The following is a 16,038-nucleotide window of genomic DNA, read 5'->3' on the forward strand; positions in this document are numbered from 1 at the left end:
CCTTGAAAAAAAGATGGCGGTTAATTTTACAGCCTCCGTAGCACCCACAATGCATTGTAATAATCGGAGATTTCACGTGATTGGCTATCCGCTCTCTACTCCTATCCTGCTACCTGCTATTTTTTGGTTATGCTGCTCTTTTGCTACGTTATCGCAGTGTATCCAACTGTGACTGTGATTAACCATGTGAAAGCTCATTCATCAATTTTTATCGCCCTTCAACACTAAATTTTTGGTTCTTCACTTTTTAAGTACCTATCAACAACTTGCACTATATCCCTTCTTGCTAAGGCTTTTTTATTCAACCTATTCTAAACGGGAGTTTATACCTTAAAAAGAAGATATTTTAAAACATTTTTTCATAACAATTTTCAGCTATATAATATTCAAATTGATAGGTATTATAAATCGTATTTTGGCTACTGGGGTGGGCTTCGTTGATGAGTATTCTTGGGGCAAGCGACAAAAAGAGCAGTACAGTCTCTCAGATCCTCAATCTGATAGAATTGGACATGGTACTTTATCAGGGGATGTTGTCAGAATATACACACACATACATACGCACCCTCATACACCCTCACACACACACACAAGGACAAACTTAAGAGAACTGCATACTCTTTTACTGATCTTTTTCGAGTTGAAAATTACATTTCTAAGGGGTGAAATGTACAGGTACACACATTATAAACTGTTGTAGGATCATGTGCAGAGGTCTCATTTGAACTTGGATCTTTTACCTTCCGTTCCAACTCTAGTTATCTTTACGGACACTCTCTTCTAGAATATAAATAACTGGTGGCCTACGGCTGCATTGCGGCAGTCAACTATTGAAAGAAAATTCTACTTAATAATTGTAAAACAACCATTCTCAGGTTTCAAATTTATGCAAATATGGCACCTTGTGAGTGCAAATGTCACTATGTCCATTTCTCTAGACCCCCCACCTCCCCAAAATTAAAATTCAAGATCGACAAAGTTTTGTACTAGTTTTGTATCCAAATGTACCACAAAGAAAAAGTTTAGTACCCATCATGTAAAGTACGCACAATTAAAGCGCAGGAGGGGGGGGGGGGCTGGAGAAATAAAGCCCCTCCACCTCCAAAATTCTACTCCTTTTTATCGCCAAAGTTTTGTACTAGTTTTGTACCGAAATGTACCGTTCGAAAAAAGTTTTGTACCCTTACGATAGGGGAGGTACGGGGGGGGGGGGGGGGGTCAAAAGTGGGGGGGACTGGAGAAATATTTTCGAAAAAACGGACTTTCGTACTCGAAAACCCTCAGGATGTATACTGGGAGTTTTGTACCGAAATGTACCGTCGAAAAAACCGCACTTTTTTTACCGTAAAGCCTCCCCCAGGGGGAACACCCCCGCCATGGCCCCCTGCCCGTGGCAGTATTGAACGGGCCGTTTCTGTGCCCCGGGTGATCACATCAGAATGTTTCTTTACTCCTTTATATAGTACTAGTTTAGTGCCGAAATGTACCGTTCGAAAAAAGTTTTGTACCCTTACGATAGGGGAGCTACCGGGGGGGGGGGGGGGTCAAAAGTGGGGGGGCTGGAGAAATATTACCGAATTTAACCGTCGGTCCTATTACACTATTATACTATTACTAGGGGGCCCTGCCCCCTGACCACTACGCGGCCCAACCCCCGGGAGGGCGCCTCGCGCCCTCAGGCCCGCTTCACGGGCCCTATACGCATATGTATGGGCAAAAATGTTCTTCCATTTTAATACACCATTTTGCGTTCGAGCTGCATCGATTACAAAGAGGGTTATACAAGATCGGCGATTTTACCCCCCTCTTGGATTTGGCCCGGAGTTGGATATGTTGCTCCCTATCACAAGACACGCCTTTTTCCGGCGTTGACAAGTTCACCGAAATTTTTCCCGCGCGCTACAGCGTTGCCAAGTTGGAAACAGGCAAATTCCGTAAGTGGCGTTAAAATTGAGCTATGAAGTTGCGGTTTTTAACGAAAATTCTCTAAAAATTGCGTACTTTTAGGAAATGGCCATCAATTTAATGTCACATTAATTTTAACATGCATCTTTGCCAATTTTTCGATTTTTTAATTCGACTAATTTTACAAATCGCAATACCCAAAAAAGCTATCTTCAAATTTGAGTAAAAAGTTGTCTAATCGATAGTTCGTTCGATTACGCATCCATCGATATATTATAGCTCGCTGGAAAACTTTTGATTCGCGAGGTATCATCATTTTTGTAAACAGCTTTATAGAGCGACGACGCTTTTTGAGTCCGGGCGGATAGAAATTTTAGCCTCCAAAAACACAGGTCAGCATTAATTCCATGGTTTCCTATGTAATTTTTGGCGCTGAATCTGAATTTGACCATTTCATAACAAAATTGTCACCAAGAAGTTGCCAAATTTGGCAAAAATGGCTTAAAATCGGCCTTTTTGGCGGATTATGGCCAGTGACTTGCCAGGAGTTGATCAGACGACAAAATTGGTTGTTTCCACAGTTAAAACTCGTTGAACTTTCTACAAGCTGAGTCAAATTCTTTCTGCTCACGGCAAAATTAAACGCGCGACAAGCAGCAAACTGAAAAAAAGACACCAAAATCGGCGCTTTTTGCGGTTTTTGTCCTAAGGTCCTTGTTTCCCGATTAAGAGAATGTTTCTTGACTAAAGTAATGAACAACATGAGCAGAATTTAATAAAAATGAACAGTAAAATAAAATCGAACATAATCCGATGTTGCCAAGCTTAAACAAAATACTTGCATTTTCGCTGGTTTTTTCAATATTTGTCCTATATTCTTTGTTCACTTCTTATTTTTAAATTATTTAAATGTATCTCTCGTGCAAAATAATACACTTTTGAAGAATAATTTAATTTTCAACTTAGATATAAACTAATTACTAGGGTATTTATTCCAGAGAGGAAAAATTCATAAAAAAGCGAGTTTTGTCGAATCGTGTCAATAAATCACATTTTGAAACAGTAATAGAAAACTTTCTGCTAAAAATTAACGAATAAAATGTACTCCTCAGACTGACTTCATTAAAAAAAGACAAGACGCAGTGCAATATTGCCAAAATTACGTAGAATCGTTGAATTTTGGCGGTATTTGACCGTTATTATTCATCGCCCTATATTCAGTATACAATTTTATTTTATAATTCTGAGAAAATGGAGTTTAATAGAAAAAAGTAACAATACCAAAGTGAAGAAGCCGCCCAGGAAAGGGCAATAAGAGGCTTAAAAAGGAACAAAGGCTTTGTAGAAAGTTCAACGAGTTTTAACTGTGGAAACAACCAATTTTGTCGTCTGATCAACTCCTGGCAAGTCACTGGCCATAATCCGCCAAAAAGGCCGATTTTAAGCCATTTTTGCCAAATTTGGCAACTTCTTGGTGACAATTTTGTTATGAAATGGTCAAATTCAGATTTAGCGCCAAAAATTACATAGGAAACCATGGAATTAATGCTGACCTGTGTTTTTGGAGGCTAAAATTTCTATCCGCCCGGACTCAAAAAGCGTCGTCGCTCCATAAAGCTGTTTACAAAAATGATGATACCTCGCGAATCAAAAGTTTTCCAGCGAGCTATAATATATCGATGGATGCGTAATCGAACGAACTATCGATTGAACAACTTTTTACTCAAATTTGAAGATAGTTTTTTTGGGTATTTGCGGATTTGTAAAATTAGTCGAATTAAAAAATCGAAAAATTGGCAAAGATGCATGTTAAAATTAATGTGACATTAAATTGATGGCCATTTCCTAAAAGTACGCAATTTTTAGAGAATTTTCGTTAAAACCGCAACTTCATAGCTCAATTTTAACGCCACTTACGGAATTTGCCTGTTTCCAACTTGGCAACGCTGTAGCGCGCGGGAAAAAACTTGTCAACGCCGGAAAAAGGCGTGTCTTGTGATAGGGAGCAACATATCCAACTCCGGGCAAAATCCAAGAGGGGGGTAAAATCGTCGATTTTGTATAACCCTCTTTTTGACGTAACACTCAGATTTGTAAATGATGATGAATAGCTGGATGTACACATAATTTCACAGTCCACTTATTGGAGCAATTTCCGTTTATTATGATATTTTTAAATACTTAATTTAAAAAAAAAAAAAACGCATTTCGACCGTTAAGAGTTAATAATATTTGGTCCGTCCCGTCCCGACGCAGCGCCTGCCTTCTCACTTTGTATCTGCTGTTTATCTGCTGTAAATATTAATAGAAATTCAGCAATCAAGTAAATTGACCAATGCCACAAATCTAAGTCGGAAGAATGCAGGAAAAATTGAGTTAAACCTTATACTTTGGACCTAGAACCTTGAACCCTGAGCGATGCAACGTTCCTCAACTCTTCGAATGAGGAGCCCTTCACGAGCTTTTCCATTGTTTTATTGTTTATTCGAGTCGCTCAGGTAGAATCCCACACCTTGACGTTTCTGGCAGAAACGACATATCTCTCACGCTATTAACATTGGACTTAATTGACATGAGCTTTAAAAGCGCTACAACTTTAAAAGTTCGGGGTTTCATAATTTTTTGCACATCTACATCTACTACAGATGACATACATGTAAAGATCATCCTTATCGGTCCGGCAGTTCGTCAGAAATAGCGCTTCCAAGATTTTGTATACGAATTGGGAGGAATGTTGGCACCTAGAATAAAATTTCTCCTTCGAAAAAATGAAATTTGCTTTTATTAAGGAGATTTTCTCAACTTCATGTAATGAATAGGTGAAATCCCGGAAGAAAATCCATTTCATGCGAGGCCGGAACTCTAATCTTCCGCAGTCGCAGATCGCCGCTACCGAAGATCCGGAATTATTGCGCGGGATATTCAAACCGGGGCCGGATCAGCGCGCTCGGGGGCCGGAATTTTCGTTCTTCGTTCAAGGAACGCACAGTGTGTCAAAACCCCAATCTAGCTGCTCAAAACCTCTTAACGTCTCTAAATTTGGTCGGATAACCACCAAATTTTGCACAGACATTAGTGTAAGCTTGAAGAGGGTTCACCTAAAATTTCAAAACTTAGTCATCAAAAGTTTCAAAATGGCAGCCATCTAAAAATCCTGTTTAACTCATGTAAAAATCCTATAATTTCAACTAATTTCTAGGCGCCATATGTGCGCCCCAAAAATCAGTTAAATTGTGTTTTTAGATCCAAAATAAGTCCTGGAGGATGTCTCGGGCTTATGCATTCCACTTCAAAATGGCGAATTTCTCATTTGGCCGTCCAAAGAAATATGAATTCCATATTATTAAAATGATACGTTGCGGCAACTCTAAATGATCAGTCAAAGGTAATATTTTCAAAATGTTTGCCTGTAAAGGAAAATTTGGGCAAAATCGTAATGAAAGAAAATAATATTTTAAAAAATTGGACGGTTCGGGATTTGAACCCCGGTCTCGCAGGTAATAATGGAGGAAGCTATCAACTGAGCCACAATTCTGTCTTATCTAAGCCGGTGAAAAGCCTCATTATAAGGTTCACTCGAATCAGGGGACCGAACGATGAGATGCTGCCTCCGTCTCAATTCACCTGTGACAGCCTGTAGGGGGAGAGCACATAACGCCGCCCGCACGCTTTTACACAAGGAATCGCCGAACGAAATGTGCTCTTATTCTCAAGGTTGCGGAAGGTTGCAGTAAAACTAAAGATATATCACATCTACATAGTTTTCTGAACACTCTCATATAAGTTTCATGGTGTTCCGTGTAGTTCCGCGCTTTTGCGGCTCTACTAAAGCCAGGAAAAGTAAACGGTCTCGGGTTCTGTTTTCAATGAGCAATTATAATACTTGAATAATGATTTTGGAGAAATCAACGGTCATATTTCCTTTCTCTGGCCTTTGACATCTCGTTCCATCCAGAAATGACACTTTTTCGCCACGAAGTACTCTAAAAAAAGCAATACAGTGGCACCACTCCTGATGGCGAGATTGAGGCAGGACGTTTACCGGCTGCAATCCCTTTCATTTTAGCGACCACAATATTTATTTTTGTGATAACCATTATACATACGTAACCAGTGAGTGCCTGTGGAACCACTCTGACCATAAATAACATCATTTGTTGACTTGATATAAGGGGGGTTTTGAGCAGCTAGGTTGGGGGTTTGACACACTGTGGAACGGATCGACGGACTTCAAAAATCCATTCAAGTATCGAAAGAACAACTGACGCAACGCAATGCACAATTGTTTCCAACAATTTTAAAGATTAGTACTTTCTATAAGCCGCTTTACCTTTTCAAGACTCTGTTTTTTGGCTGTGGCAAGAGAACGGTTCAACGGATTTGAAAAATCTCTTCGGATATTGAATGAACCATTAATCCATAAAATATCAGCTGCAAAGCACTCTTGCTTTCATCAACAGCTCTCCGGAAAAGCAAAGAAAACAGTTTTTGGACGTGAAGTTCGCTTATCAGAACTGGTTTATTGACTGTAATAGGAAAACAATTTTTAATTTAAAAATTTCCATTTTTATTTTCATAATGAAGTAACATTATCGATTCTGATGAGGCGTTTTATTTTTTTCGGTTAAGAATTTTTCTCTTGGATTTTGTTTCCTTTCAACTTGCACATTCAAAAATGAATCATCTAAAATATAAATTTTGCACATTTTGGTCAAGAAGTGCCAATGTTTCATACGTGTCCGAAGTTCCACGATTTTCACGTGTTCTCTCGCTGTGTTGAAAGTGTTTTCCCGGAATTTTGCAAGCATCACTCGTCTCTTCTTCGGATCGGGCGGGTTGAAAAGCAGGAAAAATCATGAAAAGTGCAGGTAATACAGGAAAGGGCCATATGAACGAGAAAATTTTCGCCTCTTCTAGTGTTCCCACTTTTTCCTTATACGTGAAATTGAAAAATTAGGTCTACAGGAGAGGTTTGGGCCACATAAGCTTAGATTAGGTTATTTTAGGGCAGGACATGTACGGTTGGACAAGGCAAGTAAGGTTAAAGTTAGGTACGGTAAGGTCGAGGGGAGTTATGTTCTGTGAAAGTGGGTTAGGTTCGTTGGGCAGGATAGAGGGAACTTTAAAGCTTCGTTGACATCGAGATAATTGACACCGTGATCATCTTTCATAGGAGTCAGAATTTATAAAATTTGGATGATCATGGTGTCAAAAAGAACTTTGAAAAGCTGTTTGTTGACACTATGCTACGTATTCTTTAACTGTTCTCCGATTATAGTCAAGAAAGCAGTTCTGGTAGGCCAACTTTACGCAACTTTACATTGTAAGCTTGAAAAAGACCTTTCACAGAACATAACTCCCCTCGACCTTATCGTACCTAACTTTAACCTTACTTGCCTTGTCCAACCGTACATGTCCTGCCCTAAAATAACCTAATCTAAGCTTATGTGGCCCAAACCTCTCCTGTAGACCTAATTTTTCAATTTCACGTATAAGGAAAAAGTGGGAACACTAGAAGAGGCGAAAATTTTCTCGTTCATAGGGCCCTTTCCTGTATTACCTGCACTTTTCATGATTTTTCCTGCTTTTCAACCCGCCCGATCCGAAGAAGAGACGAGTGATGCTTGCAAAATTCCGGGAAAACACTTTCAACACAGCGAGAGAACACGTGAAAATCGTGGAACTTCGGACACGTATGAAACATTGGCACTTCTTGACCAAAATGTGCAAAATTTATATTTTAGATGATTCATTTTTGAATGTGCAAGTTGAAAGGAAACAAAATCCAAGAGAAAAATTCTTAACCGAAAAAAATAAAACGCCTCATCAGAATCGATAATGTTACTTCATTATGAAAATAAAAATGGAAATTTTTAAATTAAAAATTGTTTTCCTATTACAGTCAATAAACCAGTTCTGATAAGCGAACTTCACGTCCAAAAACTGTTTTCTTTGCTTTTCCGGAGAGCTGTTGATGAAAACAAGAGTGCTTTGCAGCTGATATTTTATGGATTAATAGTTCATTCAATATCCGAAGAGATTTTTCAAATCCGTTGAACCGTTCTCTTGCCACAGCCAAAAAACAGAGTCTTGAAAAGGTAAAGCGGCTTATAGAAAGAACTAATCTTTAAAATTGTTGGAAACAATTGTGCATTGCGTTGCGTCAGTTGTTCTTTCGGTATTTGAATAGATTTTTGAAGTCCGTCGATCCGTTCCTTTGCCAGAACGAAAATTCCGGCCCCGAGCGCTGATCCGCCCCGGTTTGAATATCCCGCGCAAAAATTCCGGATCTTCGATAGCGGCGATCTGCGACTGCGGAAGATTAGAGTTCCGGCCGCGCATGAAATGGATTTTCTTCCGGGATTTCACCTATTCATTACATGAAGTTGAGAAAATCTCCTTAACAAAAGCAAATTTCATTTTTTCGAAGGAGAAATTTTATTCTAGGTGCCAACATTCCTCCCGATTCGTATACAGGGTGGGCCAGAAGGTTTAGGACGGTCGGCTTTTAGAATAATAATAGTATAATAGTGTAATAGGACCGACGGTAAAATTCGGTAATATTTCTCCAGCCCCCCCACTTTTGACCCCTTCGTAGCTCCCCTATCGTAAGGGTACAAAACTTTTTTCGAACGGTACATTTCGGTACAAAACTAGTACAAAACTTTGGCGATAAAAAGAAGTAGAATTTTGGAGGTGGAGGGGCTTAATTTCTCCAGCCCCCCACCCTCCTGCGTTTGAATTGTGCGTACTTTACATGATGGGTATAAAACTTTTTCTGTGCGGTACATTTGGGTACAAAACTAGTACAAAACTTTGTCGATCTTGAATTTTAATTTTGGGGAGGTGGGGGGTCTGGAGAAATGGACCTAATGTCACTCACAGCTGATGAAAAATTGAGAAAAACCGCTGAATTAATTTTGCATCTGTTAGCCTGAATCTGCCTATTAAAAACAAAATTGCTTGAAAAGTATGCAAAAATTCTGGAAAAATGTAATATTTTATTATTAAATAAGAATTTGGCAGAAAGATATAGGATACAGAGCGCCAAATACTTGTAGTTTCTTAAATTTGATTTCACTACTTGGAGAGTTTCATAAAACTTCAAAAGAGTTCAGGCCCAAAGACCTACACCGGTTTGCAGTCTCTCTCAAAAAATATCCCACTTTCAGAGTGTCTTGCAATATTTCGGGTAAAAGATTGTAAGTGCTTACACAACCTTCAAAATTGCGTGTGAATTTGATGACTGTCAACTCAGGATAAGTTCTCTGCTTGAGTTAGTTCCTCAGTTAAATAAACTACTCAAGTGCAGCCCTTTTCATTTTCTGAGGCACATTTACATCAACTCATGAAACATTGCTTCAGATAATAAAACAGGAGTAACCTAAGTTGCTTTTTCAAAAGAGGAACTTCAAAATATTAGCATTGTTTTATGATAAAAAGGGTAAACTTTGCAACGCTGTTGTGCCAAAACAAGTTTTGAATACACGCAAAAACTTTCAGTGGCGGATTGCCCTGACATACGGTTTCTTTCAGGCCACTGAGTTCCCCCAAAAAGGGGCACTTTTTGAACAGGCTCCTTATATTCCTATGCAAGTGCCATGAGCTCTAAGAATAGAATTAGCAATAATTTACTGAAAATTATAAAAGCTCGTAAAAACAGTAATTGACTGATGAAAGAGTTATACTCACATCCTTCAGCAGTTCAGCTGACAGCCAGGCTTTGTGTCGAGAGTTATACTCAGGTATAAGTGTTTCAACGACTGTGCAAGAGGTGTGTAACCGTTTGAAGCAATCATGGAAAGTTACATATGTGGTAGGTTGTGTCAAATTTTTGGTGCCCTTTAGTTTTATCATGGGAATATTGAAAGATCGGACGATACCAATTCGAGCCAAAAAGCATTTATCTTGCGATGTGTTCCTCAAAGATATGCCGAAGTCATCAAGAGGTGGGCGACTTTTCAATGGCTTGCAAATATTTGGCTCACTTGAGAACTGATTCTTGATTGACTTTCTTGGGCAAAATTCTTCAGCATCTATCACTGATGTGCCAAAGAAACCAGAATCAGAATTTCTTCTTCTTTCAAAAGAAACAGTGGTAAATTCAGAGAAGTTTCTTGCGTTTTCAGCCAAACAAGTGCTACTTGAGTTCTCTTCATGTTTACTGCTCACATCTGATGAAACAGTCCTGATTTCAGGAGAGAGACAGGTTTTAGGAACTGCATCATTTTCACAGTCAGGTAAAACGAGATCCATTTTGAAAACGGAACATTTTGGGAAGCTGTCATATTTATCAAACAGCGTTTCTTCAACTTTGATCCTTGGGTCAAAGCTTGCTAAGGTTACATTTTTTCTGCTCGATTCATGCAGATGTGATTTAGCCACATTAGTTCTGTCGGTATCGAAATTGAAAATCTGTTCATCACTGAAGGTTGGAGTGCTGTTAGGCCCAATGAATGATTCTTCTGCCATCCTTTTGCTCCCATTGATCTGATTGGGACTTGTAGTAGGTAAGCTACCAGCGAGTAATGGTTGAGTTTGATCTGCAACTATGTTTTCGTAACCATTTTTATAAGCATTGTTGATTGATTCGCCACCCAAAACCAAATGAGAATAGGGAGCAGCAAACATACCACTTGATGCAGAGGTTTGGAAATATGAGGAGACAGCATTTGGTGAAATCAAACGAGACGTTTTAAAAATTGAGAGGGCGCTTAGATTTGCTTCATCACTCTTTTTAGTCTGTTGCCTTTCACCAGAACAAGGACTGGCATCATTTATTTTTAGCTGGCTTAAATACTGTACTGCATCTGTCTCAGCCTTTTCATTTAAGCCACTCACCTCTTGAGTTTTTGTTTTACAATCAGGTAAAGTAAATATAGGGTGGCTAAATCTATCAGATTTTGAGACAGTTGAAGGATTCCCTCTTTCATAATGAATAGTTAATGGAGAGTCTCCACTATCCTCTGTTATCTGAATACTATCCAATGATCCTACTTTCGACTCATCACTGAATGTATGTTGATGAGACTCCTGCAAGACATTTTTATTTTCATTCACACAGAAAGTTACGTTTAGCAGTCTGGAATTAGTAGAATCTTTATTTGATTGCTCTTGCTCAAGATGTTGAGCACCGTCATCAACAGAGATTCTTGATGAAGTTGCATTTTTTTGGCGCAAATTTGGTTTCAAATTATTTCTGGATCTTGCACTCAGACTTTTGTGAACTATTTGATCAGAGGGTAAGGATTCACTCTTGAAATTGTCAAATTTTCTGATCCAATTACGGTATTCAATACAAATTTCCACAACCCCACATGGGTTTTCATTATTTCCTTTGAAAAGAGGAACCTTGAGTGTTTTGGCACAGAAAGATGAACAGGCTGATGACCTGTACAGTTTCTCAATCAGATACAACTCAGCAAGATCCAACACAGCCTGAGGGGAACAATGAATACTTAAAATGAATGTAACAAAAAATAAGATATTTAACAGAGATTTAGTTGGAGCTGTTCTCCTTCATTTTAGTACAGGGCCGCCCCAAAGACAGGAAGAGGAAGAAGAGGAGACCATCTCCGAAGATAGTCTGAAATAACAATCCCTAAAATAAATTAGTTGGGCAACAGTTTGGAATAGTGACTGCTACAAACTTGATGTAAAGATGCAAACAAGAGCTACTAGCGACCTGGTTTATAAATTGTTATGGAATTTTAGTAACAATGCCACTAATGCCAGCTGAATTCACATGTTCATCAGAAGTGGCATGCCACACGGTTGAGCAATTGATAGAATCAAGAGGTAGTTGTCAATTCTCAGAGACAAATTGTCAGATTAGATTGCTCCACCCAATCTAAGTAGGCAATTTCTGTCACCCATGGAAGGTTGGTTTTATAGAAACTTGAGCGAAGCAAACACACAATTACCTCCATTAGACACATGATTTGAAGCAACATGCGTAACTTAGGCAACGACGCACCATCTGAGCATCTCAGCATGTCTTACTCTTTCTTTGCTTATATTTCGTAGCAATTGCTTAACTACTAAATATCTTCCACGCTAATGAGGATAATCCTTCGGATGAGAATGTATTTGGCTTAATTAAAACCTTCAATACTGTATTTTCTGGCATACTCTCTCAATCTATTTCTAAATAAATTTGCCCTGGTTTACTGAAGATGTTGGCAAGAATTGATGCATGATTACCTTGGCAGATGTCTTGTTTTGTGATGGTTGTTTGAAATAAAATATGATCGACTTTTTCCCAGTTTTTTTAAGGAAATTTTTCAGTGATACTCCATAGGGTAGTGATATGAAGAAAGGACGACTAAGGTTCGTTGAAATAGAGACTTCAGACCAACTGGAAAAAACTATGAAAAAATTGAATTAAAAATTGGGGTTTAACAATTTCAACTAAAATACGCAATCAGAAGGCTAAAAATCTGAAAAAATGTTCCTGCATGATTTTATCCATAATAGAGGCTGGGCTTCGGGGCTATCCATTAAAAACATCGGCCACCCAGGGGAGTGCAGGGGTCTGGAGGTGAGTGACATTTAGGTGACAAAGGGGGAGGGAAGCTGAAGCAAAAGTGACATCACCATATCCTGCGGGGTGATTGTTGGAATCGATAGACAAAGCTATAGACAAAGAAGACAAAAGGGATATGGAGGGATCCTATTGGTAGGGGCAGGTGGTTGCAATGGCAAAGGAAGTAGGTAATAGACTGACTAACTGCAACCCACAAGAGAATTTAAAGTTAGACCATCATTTTCCCTTAGTCTATTGGAACCACCCATTTCAACCAATTGGTCTCTCCATACTCCCTATGTCTCCTTTGTCTATCAATTTCAACAATCAGCCCGCAGACGTGGTGTAATCTTGTAGTTCAAAAGTGCAGCGTGTCTGAAGAAAGAAGCTAACTAGTGTAGTATACCTCATTTGCAAAACAGTGAAACTAAAAACATGCATACTGAGAAGAGGAGTGAATTTAGAATTTTACTAGGGGCTTAACGTTATTTTCGAGCCATTTAAGCCTATGAATCAATGTGTGATACATCCATGGCAAAGGCTTCTAACATCCCCACATCTACGCAAAAGAGGGAGGGTATGCTTAATATGACATAATTTTTAGGGGAAGGGGGGTCTAAAGGTGAGTGACATGTATTGTAGGTGACAAAGGGGGAGGGAGGGGTCAAAACGTCTCGCAAATTGGCGACTCAATTTAAATATGGCCCCGGAGGCCGTAAATTATGTGATACCGTTTTCTTGATTAACATACCGAGAGAATGTTTATTCAGATAAAAGCATTGAAAGAAATAAGAGTCTACTACTAAAAAATGTGGAAGCTTACGGTGGGCCTTCCGTCCATAAAATGTTACACACCTTTATCGAGACGTTGCCACGGAGATCAAAGACCATTGTACGATTGTAATCTTAATAGTTGTGGAACTCAATGGGTTACTGCATGAATGTATTTCTTAAAGTATGATATTGAGGGATCACTGCACATGCTTGACATTGACGCAGAGTTCGAATGGCAATAATAAATGTCTTGCGCAAATCTATGCTTGAAATAAGAAGAGATTGATCACTGCGTATTTGTCTTTGAAAGAAGCTCAAACGATCACTGAATGTCTCCGTCATGAATAACACAAGTCCACTTCATAGTTCCACTCATTGGAAAATCTTCATTCTTTTACAGTTGTCTTGAATCTTGCGCCAATTTAAATCACGCCCGGGTTACCATGTTTTCTTTACTTCACAGTTTTAGGATAATAAATTATTCAAATTATACCATTAAATAATATCAACCAGCAGTTATAAGCAGTTGTCTCAATATGAATTTTTTTAACCTTCTTCATAAGCAAAATTATACATTCATCAGCTAACATTAAAAATGTAGTCAGCTAGCACTTCAACCTTAATTTAAAAGAGAGATGGGGGAATACTACCAAAGATGGGATTAACTTACCTTTCCCATTTTCATGAGAGGTGCTTTCAGGAAAAACGTAACTGACCACATAGTCTTGGTGATGATCAAAATTTCTGATGATGACATTAAACTCATGAGTGACAATCGCATATTTCTTAGGAGCAGCATTGTGAAAATCAGCGGAGTCATTTGTCCTGCTAGAATTTTGATTGAAATATTGTTGCGCACCAACATGTGATCTAGCATTAGTCTTGGAGTTCAGAGCATCAAGTTGCGGGGTTGTTGAGTGCTCATCAGTGAAATCACCACTACTGCTGTGTAAATCTGATAACATGTAACTAGTTGGCTGAGATGGAGGATGTTGGAGACTTGCGACATTACAAGTTTCCAGGGGAGTTATGCAGGGAGAGTTAAAGTTGTCTACATAAGAATTATACTGGGCCGAAGGAACATTTTTCAATTTTTCATCACTAGCATTTCTCAACTGAGCTTTCAGAATTAAGTATTTTGAAGCATTTGATTTGGCTCTGAAAGACTCAAAATTTGAGCTAGGAATCAGCTCATCAATTTCTTCCCTGCACACTTCTGAAACTAAATGAGAAAAGCATCAAGTTACCTTCATGTTATTTTCAGTGTTGATACGAATACATCAATTCGATGTCGAGAAAAAGGACGTAATCCAGCATACCATTTAAGGAAAAGTTATGATGAGTCGCTAGGTCAAAACCACTGGATTATTTAGGACGAAAAACGTCAACTGCAGGTCGAAATTGATGGAAATCTCTTTTAATAGAGGGATACACTGTGAAACTTACACTCTCATTAAGAACTGTTGTCATGTACTAAATATATTTATTACACATTCCACAAAAAAAATAAAAAAACCGTTACAGATCTTTACTGCTGAGAAAAGTAACCGTCCTCCACGTCTAATATCAAGACAGACACAATTCTCAGAGTCATATTATTTAGGGAACGTCCGATACTGTCTGAGCTTCATCCGGACGTAAGAAGTAACTTTGATTTTTCTAAATGTAAGGAAAATTTACCTCTGAGTAAACGAAAATACTTTCGTTTTTGACTGAGATATTCTAATCTTCAAAAATTATTCACATCAGAGAATTGTATGTTGCGACAGTATTAATAGAAGATATTTATGGAGGTCCATATCAGTTTTTAATTCCATTAAAATTAGTCTAAATTTTTTTGTTTTTGTTTTCCGTCTTTTGAGTTTATTTCGATGAAAAATATCAAGTGCAGTAACAAGATACTAGTGAATCATTCAATTGATAAGAAGCTGAGAACTTCACTAAAAATTGTTAAGGGTGAAAATTGCAGATGAGCTAGAGATTCATGCCACTAATTCATAGTATATTTACTGAAATTTTATTGTAAAAAAATAGAATAATAAGTAAACAACACATTGATGTAATGTAAGAATTATCAGTGTGGACAGCTCTGCTGAGGCTGTAAAAAATATACCAACATAGTAGCAATGTTGGCTAGATTACCAAGGCAGAACTTTAAAAACTCGTTGATTGCAAATGGTCGTCTCGCAAATAACGCCAGCAGGTGAATGGCAGTTCTGCACAAATGATGTCTGTCAAAAGGGGCAGCCTGAAAAATTTAAGCCTGTTGTAAGGTTCGCTCCCTAACTACCTAGCCACAACTCTTCACAGCTAAGTAGCTTCATGTCAATTTTTAAAACCAAGCGTACAATTTTTGAAGGTTCTTATTATTGCCTTGCCATCACTTAAATGAGCAATTAATATCTCAAGTCCTTGTTAGGAAAACTCTACGACTAAAGAAACTACCACAGATACGCAACCTGAAATGAGAGGACTTACAAGTCTCAGGCGGGGGTAGAGATTCAATGCTGCTTCCAACATTTATTTGGATGTCCAGCTTCCCAATCGTAATACCATTAACAGCTTTGATGAAAAGACTACATTTTGTGTCTTCTTTGATCACAAGGGATTCAGTGTCACCAAGAAACATAGGCAGCCTCTGATTCAAAAACTGGCAACTTATCTTAAAACTGGTCACAACATCCTCAGAGCGCAGATCTCGAACCTTGTAAACATCATTCTCCCCATAAATTACACCTGATAGGAAAAAAAAAACGTTTGAAGAAGGATTATATTAATTCGTCAAGGAGGTTATTTTAAAACAGATTCATTGGTAGTTGTTACAGGCTCATACT

General features: G+C 38.4%; 1 protein-coding gene across 7 annotated transcripts in view; it reads right to left on the reverse strand.

Moving 5' to 3' along the window:
• LOC109032900 (uncharacterized) overlaps window positions 1–16,038 on the reverse strand; it is a 105,515-nt gene that overhangs the window by 33,692 nt on the left and 55,785 nt on the right. For 6 of the 7 annotated variants that reach the window (XM_072306379.1, XM_072306377.1, XM_072306378.1 and 3 more), the window contains 4 exons: window positions 15,683–15,940; window positions 13,875–14,426; window positions 12,109–12,272; window positions 9,598–11,343 (listed from right to left, as the gene is read on the reverse strand). In XM_072306379.1, coding sequence (XP_072162480.1) covers window positions 9,598–11,343; window positions 12,109–12,272; window positions 13,875–14,426; window positions 15,683–15,940 — 2,720 coding nt within the window. The remainder of the gene's footprint in view (window positions 1–9,597; window positions 11,344–12,108; window positions 12,273–13,874; window positions 14,427–15,682; window positions 15,941–16,038) is intronic. The other variant, XM_072306383.1, reaches the window with a different exon arrangement.

Source organism: Bemisia tabaci, chromosome 1 (assembly GCF_918797505.1).
Source record: "Bemisia tabaci chromosome 1, PGI_BMITA_v3".
In the NCBI taxonomy this organism is placed as follows: Eukaryota; Metazoa; Arthropoda; class Insecta; order Hemiptera; family Aleyrodidae; genus Bemisia; species Bemisia tabaci.